The sequence below is a fragment of the Brassica napus genome, chromosome C5, assembly GCF_020379485.1.
Source record: "Brassica napus cultivar Da-Ae chromosome C5, Da-Ae, whole genome shotgun sequence".
Lineage (NCBI taxonomy): Eukaryota > Viridiplantae > Streptophyta > Magnoliopsida > Brassicales > Brassicaceae > Brassica > Brassica napus.
The window spans coordinates 49,158,050-49,178,199 of record NC_063448.1 but is presented as its reverse complement, the minus strand read 5'-3'; the positions used below and the strand labels follow the sequence as shown (position 1 = coordinate 49,178,199).

The window sequence follows — 20,150 nt, the reverse complement described above, 5'->3', positions numbered from 1 at the left end:
TTTTCAGGCCGGGTCCTCACTATACACTTCGCTAATGCAAATAGTACCAAACAAAAAGAACCCACTACACCTATAATCCGAAATCTTGTTGTTTCTCTAAAATACATTCGCACCCGGTCAATAAAATATAAAGTTTTGTTTTGTATCTTTCTCTGTTAATTTGTTTTTCTTAGTTCAAACAACTCGGTTTGATTTGGTCACCAAGTTATGTTGTGAGTGATCTTTTAGTATATTCTTAGTGACTAAGAAATAGATACAAATGCACATCAACTCCGGAAGTATATGCTTTTACATTCCAATTTATTTATATTATAAGATTTGGCTGCTTTACAGTCAATCAACTTTTTATATGTTTTTCTTTCTTCTTTTTCCATGCACGTTGGTATTTTGTGGTGTAAACTATTGCGGTGATACCCCATTGTTAGTTATAAAACAATTTTTGTTTTGAAGAAAACTACATACACCGAATCTCTGTCTCTGCATATCCTGTTACCTTTTACTTTAACCCTTTCTTTAATTTGTTTCTTTTTGGAGAAAAAGCTTACTTAAGTTAATTAAAAAGTCATTTTCCACTTTAATCTTTATGACATCTAAGACCAATTATGCAAGCTACTTGACACTTCTACTCTAATATAAATCTCATATTTGCTTGTACATGGTGATGATCTCATTGATTTAATCACCAACATGTAGTAACCAAACTCTGGACGTTCTTTTTGGAATCATTGATTTGTTTAAACTTTAAATTTCATGTTACTAATTTCACATATTCATGTTAAAATATGTTCGTATATGTGTGATTGAGTGAATATTAGACTAGTTAATGTAATATTTCTATTTTTTTGAAGATTATTTTGACTTTCGAGTAGAGATGGTAATCATGGATCTGTACCGCAAGTGTGACCCGTAAAATACTGTCGCAGGATGGTATTGGTCCGAAATTTTATAAGCCCGCAAATTATCAGACCTCGCGGGACGGATTGTTACGAGACCGGGATTTTTCGGGATGGGCCGAAGCGGGATTACAAGGACCCATAATTTTTTCTTCTTCATTTCTTGTTTTACCTAAAAAATGAGAGAGAGAGAGAGAGAGAGAAGGTGATTCGTGTAACTTTCCCCCGAAAAATGAAAGGACCTCAAATTCGAGCTTCGGCGATTACGATTCGAGCTCAGACGATTACGATTCGAGCTCCGACGATTACGAGTCGAGCTTCGGTGGTGTTTTAATTTGGTGTTCTTTTTTATTTACTTTGGGATTGACAGTTTTGATTTGGTGTTTGGTTTTATTTAATTTTTGGATTCATCAAACTATAACCAATACTTATGAGTTATAAGATAATGAAAAACATCTTTAATTGGTATGTTAATATGTTTGAAGTGTGACAAAATTAACTACAACTATTGTTTTGAATAACAAATAAGCAAATCAATGACTGAAGAATCATATCCAGTTCAATCAACAACCTGAATCAATGTCCTAAAGCGTCATGTTGCGGCGTGAAACGTCATGTTGCGCGTATTATCATTAGTCCCGCGGGCCAGCCCGTAAAAGCTTATACATATAGCGGGACGGATTTGGACAGCTATTCTGGAGAACACGGTCCGCGCGGCGATGGGACAACCTGCCTACTATCTCTGGCCTTTGAAATTTATATTGTTTTGCAATTCATTTTTTTTAATCACCGGGTTCCCTCCAAAAAAAAAGAACGTCTCTCCAACTAATAAAGAAAAGCAAAAAGAAATCGCACCATCATCCTATCATCACCTCTCTCCCAAAAAAAAAAAAAAATCCTCCCTTTTTCAAAAATCTCCGCCATGGAAACTCACCTCGCTAAGCAATTAACCGCTTTATATAAACAAACCCCATCATTCTCCACTCATCTCCCCCACTCCTCCCGAATGCTTCCCTCCAAAACCCTACCGACCAAATCCCTAGTAAGTAGAATCAGCTCCCGTCTGATTCTGAGTTCTCCAAAACCATGTCTCACGAAATCGTCCCCGTGGACCCCATAGACGTCCCGAGCACGAGCTACTCACGTCCGGCTCAGGGCCGAGAAGATTCGCCGGAACGAGAACACCAGTACACGAGATCCCTCACTTTCCGGGAACACGTGTCGGAGCCCTTCGACAGCGAGAGGCTTCCGGCGACATTAGCCTCAGAGATTCAGAGGTTTCTTCGTATTGCTAACTTGGTTGAGTCTGAAGAACCTCGTATCGCTTACCTTTGTGAGTTCCCATCTCTCTCTATACAAACGCTCTGCAGTCTAAAAATCGAAACTTTCCATGAATACAAACGCGCTCTGCAGTCTAAAAATCGACACTTTTTTATGAATAAAAACGCTCTGCAGTCTAAAAATCGAATCTTTCCATGAATACAAAACCTTATGCAGTCTAAAAATTGAAACTTTGATTGGTAGGCCGTTTCCATGCGTTTGAGATAGCTCACCACATGGACAGAAACTCAACGGGAAGAGGTGTGCGGCAATTCAAAACGTCTCTTCTCCAAAGGCTTGAACAGGCAAAGTCTTATGCTTCTTGTGAAAAAGATATGACGGTTCGGATTACTTTAGTCTGACTTGTTTTGGGTTTATTTATAGGATGAAGAGTTTACTGTGATAAGAAGAAAGGAGAAGAGTGATGTTCGAGAACTCAAGCGTGTTTATCATGCTTACAAAGAGTATATCATCAAACATGGTGCTACATTCAATTTGGATCATAGGTAATTCAGTTTCTCACTAACTATACTTGTAGTTCGGTTTCAGCTAGTCAACACTAATCTTATTTTGATCTTGAAATAGTCAGCGAGAGAAGTTGGTTAACGCACGCAGAATTGCTTCTGTTTTGTATGAAGTCCTTAAGACTGTCACAAGTGGCGCTGGCCCTCAGGTCCTGTCCTCCACTTGAATCTGTATATATAACTTCTGTCGCAAATTTGTGTATCTAACCTTGAAATTGTGGTTTCTGATATATAGGCCATTGCGGATAGAGAAAGCATTCGGGCAAAATCTGAATTCTATGTGCCGTATAATATTCTTCCTCTTGACAGAGGAGGGGTACACCAAGCAATTATGCATCTACCTGAGGTATACTAAACATACATAAGGCCTCATGTGGAAAGCTGAGTTATTATATGTACTAGTATGAATTGGTTATGTCATGGTAAAATTTTATTTTCTGTTCCAAAACTACAGATTAAAGCTGCTGTTGCGATTGTACGTAACACACGTGGGTTGCCTCCTCCAGAGGACTTTCAGAGACACCAGCCTTTTGTGGATTTATTTGAGTTTCTGCAGTACGCATTTGGTTTCCAGGTACCTGTCAGAAACTTTGTAAAAGACTGTAATCAGATATGGTAACCAAACTTTCGGTTTTATCTTCTTCCTAGAGTGGAAATGTTGCCAATCAAAGAGAACATATGATCCTACTACTCAGCAACACCATTATACGGCAACCTCAGAAACAGTCTTCACAACCAAAGGTGTTGTTATTATTCCCCCTCTTTATTCCTCCATCTTTGAAATTGGAAATAATCTTAATTCCTATAATCAGTCTGGTGATGAAGCAGTAGATGCATTGATGAAGAAATTCTTCAAAAACTACACAAGCTGGTGTAAGTTTCTTGGGAGAAAAAACAACATCAGGTATTCTTACAAATATCTTTTTTTTTTTCTTAATCTATTGACATCTTGTGTCGTTTCATCATCTCTTTAGGCCTTTTTTATATCTAACTTTGTGGCCTCACAATCCACCTGCAGGTTGCCATGTGTGAAAAAGGAAGCCCTACAATATAAAACACTGTACATAGGACTCTACCTTCTCATATGGGGAGAAGCTTCAAATTTGAGGTTCATGCCAGAGTGCTTGTGTTATATTTTCCATCAAGTATGATGAAAAACTTCTTTTATATGCTTTTTAGTATGTCTTCTTCAAATATTTATCAGTTTAATTTGATCAGTATCTGCAACACTTATATTGATGTTAATCCAGATGGCATATGAATTACATGGAGTTTTAGCTGGTGACGTTAGTATGATAACTGGGGAGAAGGTCGTTCCAGCATATGGTGGAGGAAACGAAACTTTTCTTGAGAAAGTAGTTACCCCAATATACAAAGTTATCGAAAAGGTGATCTTTCTATTTGATGGAGTGCTTGACTTAACTTAAAAAAATTAAATGGTCATTTGTAAAGTTTATGGATTTTTATGCCTGCAGGAAGCTGAGAAGAACAAGAATGGAACTGCTGATAATTCTATGTGGAGAAACTACGATGATCTCAACGAGTTTTTCTGGTCAGAACATTCATTATCTTATGACTCTTTGCTACCAAATCTGTGTTTAAAAGCCTGTAACATCACTAATCACACTTCCACAGGTCTATTGAATGCTTCGAATTAGGCTGGCCAATGCGTTCAGAACATGACTTTTTCTGTTTAGAACCGTTAGATACCAGTAAACCAAGGAGATGGAGAGAAAAACTTAGATTTCGCAGGCAGATGAAGAAAACAGATGAAGAAATGGAGGATGACGAAGAACTTGGGGTACATATCCTTGTAAACTTATGGAGACATTTCTTCCCCTGATTATGCATTTGCATATACACACACTTAAGTAATCTAAAAGGATAATGAAACCTATATTCATCAGTAGCTTGTTCATTGTGTCATAGCAGTATGGTGTTGCTAGCTTGTTGAAGAGACTACAGAGCATATTATTCGCTTAAAATCTAAGTAAGCACATTATTCAAATCGGTCAACTCGTGTGTTAACTTCTTCCAGAATCAAAATTCAGAAAAAAGTTACTTAGGTTGTCACTAGGAATTACGTTTTTAGGTTCAGCAAAGTGCATTGCTTCTAGAATCATAATACAAAACTTCTCTTGTGACATATGGTGTTCTTGTTACTGCAGCCTATCACTGAGGAACAAATTAAACCAACACAAAGATGGCTGGGGAAGACAAACTTTGTAGAGATTCGTTCCTTTTGGCAGATATTCAGGAGCTTTGACAGAATGTGGAGTTTCTTTGTTTTGTCTCTACAGGTATCCTCTTCTTCTGCTCTTATCTTTCAGATTATATTCAAGTATACATTTACTGATTATGAAAAATTCTTACTTCTTCTTCAGGCATTAATCATTATGGCTTGTCATGACGTGGAATCTCCACTCCAAATCTTCAACGCCAACATATTTGAAGATGTCATGAGCATTTTCATTACTTCTGCATTTCTAAAGCTTATAAAAGGTTATTTAGAAATTTTCTTAATGTATAAAATTAGATACAGTACTTATTGCTGACACTTTGGAGGATTTGTTTCAGGTATTCTTGACATAATCTTCAAGTGGAAAACCAGAACCACAATGCCAATCAATGAAAAAAAGAAACAGATGGCGAGGTTGGGTTTGGCTGCGATGTGGACAGTTATTCTACCAGTTCTGTATTCTCATTCAAGAAGGAAATACATTTGCTATTTCACAAGTTACAAAACTTGGCTTGGTGAATGGTGTTTTTCTCCGTACATGGTGGCAGTCACTATATACCTGACCGGAAGTGGGGTTGAGTTGGTCTTGTTTTTCGTTCCTGCCATCAGCAAATACATTGAGACCTCGAATCATCGCATTTTCAAAACTTTGTATTGGTGGGGACAGGTACTTCCATCTCATACACTATAGTTTTGTGTAAATACATTGAACAATTTCTTCAGTTTGTTTTACTTTTGGTGTATTTCAAAATTCACTTTACAAGGTATCATCCGATTACTTTATAAAATACTAGTGTATTTCCTGCAGCCTAGGTTATTCATTGGGCGAGGAGTGCAGGAAACTCAGATATCACAATTCAAGTATGTCTCATGCGGGCAGTTTCCACAGTGTTGCTTCTGTTAATCATATATTTTTATGATTTTTTTTTCTCTCTGTTCAGGTACACTTTCTTTTGGATTCTGGTTCTCCTGACCAAGTTTGCTTTTAGCTATGCATTTGAGGTAGCTGAAACTGATGCCTTTTCCAAATAGGCCCCACTATTAACTATAGAATTCAGACAGTATCTTTGATTCTTATGATTTGAAAATGCAGATAAAGCCTTTAATAGAACCTACACGGCTGATTATGAAAGTTGGCGTGCGGAACTATGAATGGCATGAAATTTTTCCAGAAGGTTTACTCCAATACCCTTAGCTTCTTTCTTTTGTTTTGAAGTACATGGCGCACTAAAGAACCTTTTGTTTTCTCCTTTGATAGTGAAGAGTAATGCGGCTGCAATTGTTGCAGTATGGGCGCCAATCATGGTGGTGAGTTTCTAGAAATATGAGTGTTGTGACAAACTATCTCTTAACTTGCATTCTGAAACAAATGTTGAACTTTCAGGTCTATTTCATGGATACACAAATATGGTACTCAGTTTTCTGTACTATCTTTGGTGGACTGTATGGAGTTCTGCACCACCTTGGTGAGGTAAGCACACATTGCTTCAATGCGACAGCTCTCATTTTGTGCAGTTCCTGGCCAGGTGTTGCTGTTTCCAGGTTAATATGTTCCTTTGTTTGTATTCAGATTCGAACATTAGGCATGTTGAGAGGCCGGTTTCATACTTTACCATCTGCTTTCAATGCATCCCTTATTCCACACTCAATTAAAGATGAGAAAAGGAGAAAACAAAGCGGCTTTTTCCCCTTCAATTTTTGCAGGGTAAGAGCTTTCTGAATCGATCTCGTACTAACTTGTATATTTGAAATCTGTATAAAGAAGTACCCTTTTTTCCTTTCCAGGGATCTGATGGCCAGAAAAATAGTATGGCCAAGTTTGTCTTGGTATGGAACCAGGTCATTAACAGTTTCAGAACAGAAGATCTGATAAGTAACAAGTAAACTCCCTCCATTGTCTTGTTATCATGTAAAGTTTTCGCATATATAAATAGATATTATATGTCTAATATTATATCATCAGGGAACTAGATTTGATGACGATGCCAATGTCATCGGAGGTATTATCAGGGATCATCCGTTGGCCCATTTTCCTCCTTGCAAATAAGGTACATTGCTTAAAAAGTTTCTACACAATTTGTTTTTGGTTGGAATTTTGGGTTTGTTGGTAAATATAGCTACCCCATCTTTAGTAGTTTACAACAGCTCTGAGCATTGCAAAAGATTTTAAGGACAAGGATGAGGCTCTTTATCGAAGGATTCGGAGAGACGAGTACATGTACTACGCAGTAAAAGAATGTTATGAGTCATTGAAGTACATCCTTCAGATTCTTGTTGTTGGTGATCTCGAGAAAAAGTAAAGCCTTATATACCTCCTCCAGTTAAAAGTCTTACTTCACTTTCCCCTGCCTTTGGTATGTAATTTTTTTTTATATATATCTAACATTGTCTCAGGATCATATCTGGCATAATAAACGAGATAGAGGAAAGCATCAGACAGTCAAGTTTGCTTGAAGAATTTAAGTTGAAAGAGCTTCCAACGTTGCATAAAAAATGTATTGAGTTGGTTCAACTTCTGGTAATTGATCTTCTGGTGTGGGAAAGATTTTGTATCTTTTTCGTTTCATAAAACTAAAGTTAGTTCCAATGGTTCTTCTGTACATTCCAGGTTGAGGGAAGTGAAGATAAACTCCCTGTTGAGAAAATTGAAGAGCAGCATAGTAAACTTGTAAAGGCTCTTCAAGATATCTTTGAGCTTGTGACAAATGATATGATGGTACATGGTCACAGGTTAGTGAATTTCAAAGCTGTTGTAGCCTCTATCTGTGAAGTTTTAAAGGTGAACTTGCTTAATAATTCTTTAAATGTTTAGAATTCTGGATTTGCTTGAGCCTCTGGAAGATTCAGAAGAGGACACAGGAATTTTTATGAGGGTTATAGAACCACAGTTGTTTGAATCCTATGGAGAAAGGAGATGCATTCATTTTCCGCTGCCAGATAGTACTTCATTGAGTGAACAGGTACGTACACTGTGATCGTCTTCATTCAAATGTTCCAATCCTGTGAAAAAATGCTCATCTTTCTAATTTGGTCTTGGCAGATCCAGCGGTTCCTGTTGTTGTTAACCGTCAAAGATAGTGCAATGGACATACCAGAGAACTTAGATGCTCGACGACGCATATCTTTCTTTGCTACTTCGCTTTTCATGGATATGCCAGACGCTCCTAAAGTACGCAATATGATGTCCTTCAGGTTTGCCTTGCACAACTTTCCCTCAGTAAAATATATAGATTCTTTGGATCAACAACTGATGATTAACACTTTGGTTGCAGTGTCTTGACACCGCATTATCAGGAGGATATTAACTTTTCAACCAAGGAACTACATTCCGCAAACTCCAGCGTGTCAATCATCTTTTATATGCAGAAGATTTTTCCAGGTAAAATCAATGTTTATTCTGATTGATGAATGTTTTCTCTGGTCATGTTTCAAAATTTTCTAAATCTTTGGGTCGTTAGATGAGTGGAAAAACTTTCTGGAGCGAATGGGATGTGAGAATTTGGACGCGTTAAAGAGAGAGGGTAAAGAAGAGGAGCTTCGAAACTGGGCATCGTTCCGTGGACAAACACTGAGTAGAACAGGTGAGAAACTTACACACTATGTGCAAATTGCCTTATACAGGGAAGTAACAAACTTAATGTTGTTTTCATGCATGAACATAGTTCGTGGTATGATGTACTGCCGAGAAGCTCTGAAATTGCAGGCCTTCCTTGACATGGCAGATGATGAGGGTTTGTCATTTTGACTCTCCTCTCTGATCTTTGCAAATTTCTGTTTGGAAAACTGATCACCTGTTGTCTCCTATAGATATTCTTGAAGGATATGATGACGTGGAGCGAAGTAACAGACCTTTAGCCGCGCAACTTGATGCATTGGCAGATATGAAATTCACATATGTTGTCTCTTGCCAAATGTTTGGAGCTCAAAAATCAGCCGGGGATCCTCACGCACAAGACATACTCGACCTGATGATAAAGTAAGCTGTCATTAAACATGATCTCAGATAGATTCAGTAGACAAAGTTTGTGCATGCTTTCCTAAAGCAACGTTACATGACTTGTTGCGTTCAGGTACTCATCTCTCCGTGTTGCATACGTTGAGGAGAGGGAAGAAATCGTGTCGGATAACCCTGAGAAGGTTTACTACTCTATATTGGTGAAAGCTGTCAACGGTTTCGATCAGGTATCAAACGCTCTACTCAACTATTCTTGGTAATTTGATGTGCACGTTGGTAACTTGGTAACTTGGTTGTGGTAACTTAGGAAATATACCGAGTCAAGCTTCCTGGACCACCTAACATCGGAGAGGGTAAGCCTGAGAATCAAAACCACGCTATAATTTTTACTAGAGGTGAAGCACTTCAGACTATTGACATGAACCAAGTAAGTTTTTTCTGCATCTTGGATGTACAATTAGTGAACCACCTCTTCTTCCTCTAAAACTTTTCACATAAATGTTAGGATAACTACCTGGAAGAGGCATTCAAAATGAGAAACCTCCTTCAAGAGTTTCTTCGGAACCGTGGAAGAAGACCTCCAACAATACTTGGGTTAAGAGAACACATCTTCACTGGAAGGTTTGTACACACATGCATATAAATATCTTCCACAGTCATAAGAAGGGAGTTTACTGAGTTTTATGACATTGCAGTGTTTCTTCTCTAGCGTGGTTCATGTCATATCAAGAAACCAGTTTTGTCACAATCGGCCAAAGACTTCTTGCTAATCCTCTCAGGCAATAATCTCTAAGTTTTTTTTCTTAAAGGATGCCCATAATAATCTCTAAGTTCTTCAAAATAACAGTTTCCATTTTTGCTGAGACCAATAAACTGAACTTTCTTTTCCATTAAAATACAGAGTCCGGTTTCATTACGGGCATCCTGATGTCTTTGATAGAATATTTCACATAACAAGAGGCGGTATCAGTAAAGCATCAAGAACTATTAACTTAAGCGAGGACGTTTTCGCCGGTAATGAAATCTCACATTAAGAAGTTCCTTTTTCAGACATTTGGTAAGGTTTACCTGTAAAATTACATTCTTCCTTGTATTGTGCAGGTTATAATACCACCCTAAGACGTGGATGCATAACCTACAATGAGTACCTTCAAGTCGGAAAAGGTCGTGATGTTGGCCTCAATCAGATCTCAAAGTTTGAGGCTAAGGTGGCTAACGGAAACAGTGAGCAGACTATTAGCCGTGACATATACCGTTTAGGACAACGTTTTGATTTCTTCAGAATGCTGTCTTGTTATTTCACCACCATTGGATTCTACTTCAGTAGCTTGGTAACGTCTATGAAACTTCAGCTGAGTAATACCGTTTTTTTTTCTAGTTAGGCCTGCGGTTTCATTTTTTTTTTGTTTTTTTCGGTTCGGGTATCTCGGTTTCAGTTAATTCGGTTTGGTCACAATCCCACCGAAATGAACCAAAAATAAAAATCGGTTCAGTTTTTGATTATTTTTTATTTTAATTTTTTTTGAAACTAATCTAATTTTGGACTTTGGTTAGATTTCGGTATAATTATTTTAAAAAATTTGGATACTTTCGGTTAAATTTCAGTTATTTTCTATTAGTTCGGATATTTTTGGTTAATTCAGTTTCGTTAATTCGATTTTTCATTTTTTTTTTATTTAAAAAAAAAATGAAACTGAACTGTAATAAAAACCGAATTATTTTTCAAAATCATACCAAACTAAATCAAACATGTAACAAAATTTCTGCTGGTCCGGTTCGGACAAAATCTACACAGGCATATTCCTAGTTGTGAATGAGCTCTAATGTTTTTGTTGATGTTTGAACAGATCTCCGTGATCGGGATTTACATCTATCTCTATGGTCAACTCTACCTAGTCCTCAGTGGTTTGCAGAAGACACTTATTCTCGAAGCCAAGGTGAAGAACATAAAATCATTAGAAACCGCCCTCGCCTCTCAATCATTTCTCCAGCTAGGTCTCTTAACCGGTTTACCAATGGTGATGGAGATCGGATTGGAGAAAGGCTTCCTCATAGCCTTCCAAGACTTCATACTCATGCAGCTTCAGCTCGCCGCATTCTTCTTCACTTTCTCCCTAGGAACCAAAACTCATTACTTCGGCAGAACGATCCTCCACGGAGGCGCCAGGTACAGACCCACAGGGCGTAAAGTGGTGGTGTTCCACGCCAACTTCAGCGAGAACTACAGATTATACTCGCGTAGCCACTTCATCAAAGGCTTTGAGCTCATTATTCTCCTGGTGGTCTACGAGCTCTTCAAGCATACATCACAAAGCAACATGGCTTACTCGTTCATCACCTTCTCAGTCTGGTTCATGTCACTCACTTGGTTATGCGCGCCGTTTCTCTTCAACCCTTCGGGGTTTACATGGGAGATAATAGTCGGTGACTGGAGAGATTGGAACAGGTGGATCAAGGAGCAAGGCGGGATAGGCATTCAGCAAGATAAGAGCTGGCAGTCTTGGTGGAACGATGAGCAGGCTCATCTCCGCGGCTCTGGTGTTGGCGCTCGCTGTTTGGAGATAGTTTTGTCTCTCAGATTCTTTTTGTATCAGTACGGTTTGGTCTATCACCTTGACATCACACAAAGCAGCACTAATATTATAGTCTACGCGCTTTCTTGGGTCGTAATCCTCGCCACGTTCCTCACGGTCAAGGCCGTTGACTTAGGGAGGCAGCTGTTCAGCACGAGAAAGCACCTTGTGTATCGGTTCTTCAAAGTCTTCGTCTTCGTGAGCATACTTACGGTCATTATCACGCTATCAAACATCTGCCACTTGTCTATCAAGGACCTTATAGTCTCTTGCTTAGCTTTCTTGCCTACCGGTTGGGGTCTGATTCTGGTAACCAATCCACTCTTTGTTTTTATTTTCTTTGTTAAAGGCAAATACATTTTTAGATTCTTATGGAGTTAATTGTTTGCAGATTGCACAAGCTGTTAGGCCAAAGATAGAAGGGACGAGCTTGTGGGAGTTCACACAGGTTCTAGCTAGAGCTTATGATTACGGAATGGGAGTTGTTCTGTTTGCGCCAATGGCTATCTTAGCTTGGCTTCCTATCATCTCTGCGTTTCAGACGCGGTTTCTCTTCAACGAGGCATTTAACAGGAGGCTTCAGATTCAACCTATTCTTGCTGGGAAGAAGAAGAAATAAAGACTTCTCTTCCTTTCTTCCACGCCTTTGCTTTGTACATCTTTGTAACTATTTCACTTTTAATTGCTCTCTGTAGTCTGTACAAAAATTCTATTGAATACAAAATATTTAACCGGTGTTCACGATTTTTTTTTTTTTTAATCAAGGGTGGTTATTTATGTTGGTTTAAGCTTGAAAGCTAGCTTGAAACACAAGCTATCCTAGATCTATTAGATATGCTTATCTAAAAAGGATTAGGAAAGACTAAAAGTATGATTACTAATAGGATTAGGATTATCTAGTCTTATATATATTGAAGAATGTTATGAAATAACTTATAATTTATAGTATCGGGAAATTTAAATAAGAGTAGAATTCAATACCCGTAGGAAGCAAATAACACTTAATATGAGAGAAAGAGTTTATTATAAGGAAGAAGAAGAAGATGTAATTGTGTACAAAAGAGTGAGATGAGTGATGGTATTTATAGTGAGCAACAATACATAAAATATCAAAGATGGTGCTTGATTTGGTAAATGAGTGGGTGATCATAGTGCTTGATGAGTAGATGATCATAGTGCTTGATGAGTAGATGATCATAGTGCTTGAGTTGGTAAAGGAGTGGAGGATCATTTCAAAGTTTATCTTATAACACTCCCCCTTGATCATCCATCTTGTATTAAGTTTCGTAACACTCTCCTTGGGGACCGGTGTCACTCTCCGCTCTCGCTTAACGTCTTTGTTGCCTCGTTAAAAACCTTTCTAGGAAAACCCAATGGGAAAAACCATAGTTAGGTAAAAAGAGTACAACTACGTAAGCTCCCCCTCGATTGAGCAGTCATAGATCCTTCTGATGACGCATTCCAATGTTATGGACATGTTTTCTGAATACCGAAGTAGGGAGTGATTTTGTGAAGAGGTCGGCTGCATTGTCGCATGATCGGACATATCTTACTTCAATCTCTTTCTTCTTCTCGAGCTCTTGAGTGTATGAGAAGAACTTTGGATGTATATGTTTTGTTCTATCACTTTTGATATATCCTTCCTTCGTTTGAGCAACACATGCTGCATTGTCTTCATATAGAATAGTTGGCCCCGTACTTTTGTCAATCCCACTACTTGAACAAATGTGTTGGCTTATTGATCTTAGCCATACACATTCTTTACTTGCTTCATGGAGTGCGATGATCTCAGCATGATTTGAAGAGGTAGCCACAAGCGTTTGTTTCTGAGAACGCCAAGATATAGCAGTGCCTCCGATCGTAAAAACATATCCTGTTTGCGATCGGGCTTTGTGTGGATCTGAAAGATATCCTGCATCTGCAAAACCAACCATTTGACCATTTGAATCTTTAGGGTAAAATAAGCCTAAATCAATAGTCCCTTGTAGGTAACGAAAGACATGTTTAATTCCATTCCAATGTCTTCGTGTTGGAGATGAGCTAAATCTTGCTAGAAGATTAACAGTGAATGATATATCAGGCCGTGTACAATTTGCAAGGTACATCAACGCTCCAATTGCACTTAGATATGGTACTTCCGGACCAAGTATCTCTTCTTTTTCCTCAGGTGGTCGAAATGGATCACTTTCAATGTTAAGTGATCTAACGACCATTGGGGTGCTAAGAGGAGTTGATTTATCCATGTTAAATCGTTTCAACACTCTTTTAGTGTATGTGGATTGATGCACAAATATACCATTTTGTGAATGTTCTATTTGTAGGCCAAGACAATACTGTGTCTGTCCAAGATCTTTCATCTCAAATTCTCCTTTGAGATAGTCTGATGCCTTTTGTATTTCTTTTTGAGTTCCAATAATATTTAGATCATCAACATATACCGCGATTATCACAAATCCGGATGTTGTTTTCTTGATGAAAACACATGGGCATATAGGATCATTCACATATCCTTCTTTTGTTAAATGTTCACTGAGACGATTGTACCACATACGTCCAGATTGTTTTAACCCATATAATGATCTTTGCAATTTTATTGCACATAACTCTTTAGGTTTGGAACTTAATGCTTCTGGCATTTTAAATCCATCAGGGATTTTCATGTAGATATCAGTATCTAATGATCCGTATAGATAAGCTGTAACAACATCCATGAGACGCATCTCAAGATTTTTATCAGCGGCTAGACTCATCAGGAATCTAAATGTGATCGCATCCATTACAGGAGAATATGTTTCCTCATAATCAATACCAGGTCTTTGAGAAAATCCTTGGGCTACAAGGCGAGCTTTATACCTTGTAATCTCATTTTTCTCATTTCGTTTTCGAACGAAAATCCATCTGTACCCAACTGGTCTCACATCTTCAGGTGTGAGTACAATAGATCCAAACACTTTTCGTTTGTTAAGCGAATCAAGTTCGATTTGTATTGCTTCTTTCCATTTATTCCAATCATGTCTCTTTTGACATTCATATATGGATTTCGGTTCTGGATCATCGGTATCTTCATTTACCTCACTTGACACGATATATGAGAAAGCATCATCAAGGTCATTTTGTTCATTTCTATTCCATATCCTTTTATTATGGATGTAATTAATAGAAATCTCATGATTATCTTTCGATTCATGATGCTCTGATTCATCAGAGTCCTTATCATTTATTTCTTCCAAAATATTTTCTGCTATTTTGGGTGCATCATATATTTCAGCTTTCTTCTGTTTCCTAGGATTCTTATCCTTAGAACCAGCAGGTCTACCACGCTTCAGGCGTGTTTTTGGCTCTCGTGTGTCATCCTCCTTTTCTTGTTCATTTGGCATTTTGATACGAGCAGGAGCATTTGCAGCTGGTATATGAGATTTAGTTACCGTCTTGGTATCTGCAAATGCATCAGGTAGCTGGTTAGCTATACTCTGTAAATGCATAATTCGTCGAACTTCTAGTTCTGACTCTTTAGAAGGAGGATCAAGATATAACAATGATGGTACACTCCATTTTATATCACTTCCAACATTTTTGTTTTCTCCCCCTAGAACTGGGAATACATTTTCGTCAAAATGACAATCAGCAAAACGTGCTGTAAAGACGTCACCAGTCTGTGGTTCTAGGTATCTTATAATTGATGGAGAATCACAACCAACATATATTCCCAACCTTCTTTGTGGTCCCATCTTTGTTCGTTGTGGTGGTGCTACAGGCACATATACCGCACAACCAAAGATTCTAAAGTGGGAAATGTTTGGTTCTCGACCAAACGCTAACTGTAGTGGAGAATACTTATGGTATGCACTCGGTCTGATCCGAATGAGTGCTTCTGCATGCAAAATGGCATGTCCCCATACAGAGGTTGGAAGTTTTGATCTCATGATCAATGGTCTTGCAATCAATTGCAGACGCTTAATTAAAGATTCAGCCAAACCATTTTGCGTATGAACATGAGCAACCGAATGTTCAACTTCAATTCCCATTACCATACAATAGTCATTGAATGCTTGGGATGTGAATTCACCAGCGTTGTCTAGTCTAACTCTTTTAATAGTATAATCAGGAAACTGTGCTCGCAGTTTGATTATCTGAGTTAGAAATCTCGCAAATGCCACATTTCGAGATGATAATAGACAAACGTGTGACCATCTACTGGATGCGTCAATTAATACCATAAAATAGTGGAATGGTCCACATGGTGGATGTATCGGTCCACATATATCACCTTGAATTCTTTCAAGGAACTTTGGTGATTCTTTATCGATTTTGGTTGGCGATGGCCTTACGATCAATTTTCCTAGAGAACATGCAACACATGTCATTTTATTCCCTTGAGAAATCTCCTGGATTTTCAATGGATGACCATGTGAACTTTCTATGATTTTACGCATCATTGTAGTGCCTGGGTGGCCAAGGCGATCATGCCATAACGTGAACTCTTCTGGGTTCCGTTTTACTACAAGATTTGATTCGATCTCATCGATATAAGTATGATGTAATCCCGAAGGAAGTTCTGGAAACTTTTCCAATATGTGTTTTCTGCCACATTTTTCAGAAATTACATACATGTATTTCTTTCCATCCTCAGTTGCAGACTGAGTATCATATCCGTGAAGATATATGTCTTTAAAACTCAACAAATTCCTTTTAGAACTCGGAGAGTATAAAGCATTATTTATGGAAAATTTTGTTCCATTCGGCAAAGTAAAGTTTGCTTTACCAGTTCCTTCAATCACGTCTGCAGGACCTGATATTGTATTGACGACAATTCTTGTCGGTTTTATATCAGAGAAATATCTCTTTTGTCTCAGAATAGTGTGCGTTGTTCCACTATCTGGTATGCATATTTCACGAATCCGTTTCTTGGATTTTGCTCCATTAGTATTTTGATCCATTTCTGAAATTATCATAAACATTAAATAAAAGTGAAACGTGAAATTTATTCATTGATTATATAAAGAAAACACACAATAATTATACAAATATTGTTGTTAAAACAACATTATTCTTTGAAAACATAATTATTATACATTACAAATGAGGACTATTCAGCAGTCTTATTAGAAACATTTCCGTACTCTTCAAGAGTATTCTAGTCCAGCTCATTTGCGAAATCAGAGGATTCAAGGTATGAGGTCCCTTCAACGTTTTCCGTGAGGTTCACCTCTTTAGCCTTTCCTTTTATGGATTCTTGATATAACTTGCACAAATGTGGGGGAGTACGACAGGTACGGGACCAATGTCCTTTACATCCACATCTGTAACATACAGTCTCACTTTTCTTTGTGGTATCCTCTTCGGTTTCTTTGCCTTTATGAGGTTGTTCAGATCTAACCCATTTGTTAGATCTAATACTTTTAGGATAGTAAGGCTTTCCACGTTTGTTGTTGAAACGCCGACCACGACCTCGATTGGTATGGTTTCTCCTTCCCGAATATTCTACCGCCGTAGCATTCACTTCGGGAAATGCCTTGGCTCCCGTGGGTCGGGAATTATGGTTTTTGATTAGTAACTCATCGTTCTTTTCAGCCAACATGAGTGTTACCATCAATTCAGAAAATTTGGTGTACCCACATTTTCTGTAAATTCGGGATAAGACGTTGTGTTCTTTGTGGAAGGTATTGTATGTCTTGTCAAGCATTTCTGCTTCGGTGACAGGGTTACCACAATATTTTAATTGTGCAACTATCCTCAAGATAGTGGAATTGTAATCTCTAACCCTTTGGAAATCCTGAAACCTCAGGGTTTTCCACTCTTCAAGAGCGTGAGGGAGATTGATTTCCTTTTGATTATCGAATCTGTCTTTCAAGGCTTGCCATAGTACAGCTGGGTCCTCAACGTCTCCATAGTCGTGAGTTAGATTCTCATCTAAGTGCTTCTTCAGGAAGATTATCGCCTCGGCTATATGCTCGGGTGGCGATTTGTTACCGACTTTTATAGCTTCAGATATCTTTTTTATTACAAGATAAGGTTTCACATTTGTGACCCATCTGACATAGTTTTCGCCGGTTACTTTTAGAGCCGGGAACTGGAGTTTCTCGATGTTTGCCATTTGTATTTCTAAAACACAAAATAGTAATTTTATTAGAACTTCATAATTTAAAAACCGTTTACATTAATCATACAAGCAATTACAAGGAGAAGCGATGTAAATAAAATTAAACCGATATTCATCTTAAATTCACTCGGAGTAAATTCTCCAACGAATGAACCATAAATAGAAACACAAATAAAAATGGCACATAAAAACAAAAGTGCGCGAATCATCTTTCTTGAAATGAAAAATCGGAGGAGAGCGATTTGAAATTTTTGAGAGAAGATGAAATGTTTTGGATGATGAAATGGAGTGAAAATGAGTTGTATTTATAGATGAAAATTACTGTTCATGACCGTTGGAGAAAGGGGAAATTTTTGAAAAATTTTCTTTGTGACCGTTGGGGTTAAATCGAGTGCACCAAAAATTAGTCTGAAAATATCGTATTAAACGGTCAATCAAATCTATAAAATTTCATAAAAGTGAAAAATTATGACAATGAAATATTTATGTTATATGACAACAAATCATGCGACGGCTCAGCCGATCAATGCAGAATAATAAATAAATTATACGGCGGCTCGGCCGACCAATTAATAATAAACAGAATATAAGGCGGCTCAGCCGACCAATAAATAATAAACAGGATATAAGGCGGCTCGGCCGACCAATAAATAATAAACAGGATATAAGGCGGCTCGGCCGACCAATAAATAATAAACAGGATATAAGGCGGCTCGGCCGACCAATAAATAAATTAAATTACTAGTAAATAATATAGGCGGTATTCCGGCCATTATAACATGATATAAATAATAGTAGAGGCGGTATACCGACCATTATAACAGGGTATAAATGATACAAATAAATTTTACCAAATCGCAGAGTGATCGTGCTGATAACGTGTTATGAAATAACTTATAATTTATAGTATCGGGAAATTTAAATAAGAGTAGAATTCAATACCCGTAGGAAGCAAATAACACTTAATATGAGAGAAAGAGTTTATTATAAGGAAGAAGAAGAAGATGTAATTGTGTACAAAAGAGTGAGATGAGTGATGGTATTTATAGTGAGCAACAATACATAAAATATCAAAGATGGTGCTTGATTTGGTAAATGAGTGGGTGATCATAGTGCTTGATGAGTAGATGATCATAGTGCTTGATGAGTAGATGATCATAGTGCTTGAGTTGGTAAAGGAGTGGAGGATCATTTCAAAGTTTATCTTATAACAAAGAACATGTTGTTGAATTACTTATGGATTGTGTGAGTGATTGAGCTTTAGTTTTTGTGTTATTTTTCTAAAGCAATACAAAGTTGTTTGAAGTGAATTCGATTCTTTGATTTCTATATTTGGTATCAGAGCCCTCTATTGGAATCAATATCCGCAAGAGAACGATATAACAACCATGGCTGACGTGAAAGATGAAACCGAGATGAGCAAGAAGGAAATCGGACCTTCGTCCATTAAGTTTCCAATGTTGAATGCCTCTAACTACACCGTCTGGGCCATGAGGATGAAGATCGCTCTTAAGGTCAACAAAGTATGGGAAACGATTGATCCTGGAAGCAAACATGAAGAGAAGAACAACATGGCCATTGCTTTGATATTTCAAAGCATACCCGAAGCACTGACGTTGCAGGTAGGGCATCTCGACACGGCCAAAGCCATTTGGGATGCGATACAAGTTCGACATGTCGGAGCCGAGAGAGTTCGAGAAGCTCGACTGCAGACACTCATGACTGATTTTGACAAGCTTAAGATGAAGGAAGAAGATAGCATCGACACCTTCGTCAGCAAGCTAACAGAAATCTCATCAAAATCAGCCTCTCTTGGTTTGATCATAGAAGAACCAAAACTTGTGAAGAAATTCTTGAAAACCTTGCCAAGGAAGAAGTACATCCACATGGTCGCATCTCTTGAGTAAGTTTTGGATCTTAATATGACTAGTTTCGAGGATATAGTTGGGAGATTGAAAGCTTATGAAGAAAGAATAAGTGAAGAAGAAGAAGAAGAAGTTGAGGATCGTGGGAAGCTAATGTATGTGAATAATGAAGCTCAGACCGACGGTTATGGGACAGGCATAGGAAGAGGACGCGGTGGTCGAGGCAACTGGAGAGGAGGTAGAGACCGAGGAAGGTATGGAGCTTTCTACGCGCAAAAGGAAGCCTACAAGCAAGGCCAATACGGGACTAAGGAGAAGAGTCACATTACCTGCTTCTCCTGTGATAAGCTTGGCCACTACGCCTCCGAGTGCCCTGATGCGAAGCTTAAACTCCAAGAAACCGTAGAAAAAAGTAGGATGATACGCAAGAAGCTTATGAACTGATGATGCATGAAGTTGTTTACTTGAATGAGCAAAAGGTAAAGCCAAGCACCTTCGAGGATGAGCAAGGCATGGAGAATCTATGGTATCTCGACAACGGAGCAAGCAATCATATGAGTGTAAACCGCTTGTTCTTTTATGAACTCGATGAAGATGTTACCGGAATGGTTCTTTTTGGAGACGATTCACGCATCGAAATCAAAGGGGAATGTTCTATCAAGTTCATCCTAAAAGGAGGCA

At 38.1% G+C, this 20,150-nt stretch overlaps 3 protein-coding genes across 4 annotated transcripts; all 3 read left to right on the top strand.

Annotated features, from left to right (window-relative positions):
• Nucleotides 1-1,550: 1,550 nt before the first annotated feature.
• On the top strand, nucleotides 1,551-12,248 carry LOC111209959 (putative callose synthase 8). Of its 2 annotated transcripts, XM_022710079.2 has the most exons (40): nucleotides 1,551-2,226; nucleotides 2,418-2,518; nucleotides 2,598-2,719; nucleotides 2,799-2,886; nucleotides 2,973-3,083; nucleotides 3,192-3,311; nucleotides 3,386-3,478; nucleotides 3,550-3,641; nucleotides 3,756-3,882; nucleotides 3,988-4,125; nucleotides 4,213-4,289; nucleotides 4,373-4,538; nucleotides 4,906-5,037; nucleotides 5,122-5,239; nucleotides 5,315-5,643; nucleotides 5,785-5,837; nucleotides 5,918-5,978; nucleotides 6,070-6,151; nucleotides 6,235-6,284; nucleotides 6,361-6,447; nucleotides 6,547-6,681; nucleotides 6,762-6,856; nucleotides 6,940-7,024; nucleotides 7,112-7,272; nucleotides 7,371-7,494; nucleotides 7,585-7,706; nucleotides 7,789-7,936; nucleotides 8,017-8,168; nucleotides 8,249-8,355; nucleotides 8,435-8,557; nucleotides 8,639-8,707; nucleotides 8,784-8,952; nucleotides 9,047-9,158; nucleotides 9,239-9,358; nucleotides 9,437-9,552; nucleotides 9,627-9,710; nucleotides 9,833-9,945; nucleotides 10,033-10,262; nucleotides 10,779-11,813; nucleotides 11,896-12,248. In XM_022710079.2, the coding sequence occupies exons 1-40, from the start codon at nucleotides 1,980-1,982 to the stop codon at nucleotides 12,121-12,123; spliced, it is 5,922 nt and encodes a 1,973-aa protein (XP_022565800.1). In that variant the 5' UTR covers nucleotides 1,551-1,979; the 3' UTR covers nucleotides 12,124-12,248. The 2 variants fall into 2 exon arrangements, with proteins under 2 accessions (XP_022565800.1, XP_048612919.1); XM_048756962.1 differs by lacking the exons at nucleotides 1,551-2,226; nucleotides 2,418-2,518; nucleotides 2,598-2,719; ... (1 more) ...; nucleotides 2,973-3,083; nucleotides 3,192-3,311 and having other exon boundaries at nucleotides 3,433-3,478; nucleotides 3,566-3,641.
• Nucleotides 12,249-18,992: 6,744 nt separating this feature from the next.
• Nucleotides 18,993-19,511, top strand: LOC106378478. The gene has a single exon (XM_013818596.1). The coding sequence runs from the start codon at nucleotides 18,993-18,995 to the stop codon at nucleotides 19,509-19,511; it is 519 nt and encodes a 172-aa protein (XP_013674050.1).
• A 15-nt stretch (nucleotides 19,512-19,526) lies between these two features.
• LOC125587326 (cold shock domain-containing protein 4-like) lies at nucleotides 19,527-19,913 on the top strand. Its single transcript, XM_048757579.1, has one exon. The coding sequence runs from the start codon at nucleotides 19,527-19,529 to the stop codon at nucleotides 19,911-19,913; it is 387 nt and encodes a 128-aa protein (XP_048613536.1).
• Nucleotides 19,914-20,150: the final 237 nt, after the last annotated feature.

Excerpts from the sequence above, each read along its gene's own strand:
- LOC111209959 (XM_022710079.2), top strand. The coding sequence starts at position 1,980 with ATGTCTCACGAAATCGTCCCCGTGGACCCCATAGACGTCCCGAGCACG. Across the intron at positions 3,479-3,549 it reads AACAGTCTTCACAACCAAAG|TCTGGTGATGAAGCAGTAGA; the intron begins GTGTTGTTATTA and ends TCCTATAATCAG. Across the intron at positions 5,644-5,784 it reads CTTTGTATTGGTGGGGACAG|CCTAGGTTATTCATTGGGCG; the intron begins GTACTTCCATCT and ends TATTTCCTGCAG.
- LOC106378478 (XM_013818596.1), top strand. The coding sequence starts at position 18,993 with ATGGCTGACGTGAAAGATGAAACCGAGATGAGCAAGAAGGAAATCGGA.
- LOC125587326 (XM_048757579.1), top strand. The coding sequence starts at position 19,527 with ATGACTAGTTTCGAGGATATAGTTGGGAGATTGAAAGCTTATGAAGAA.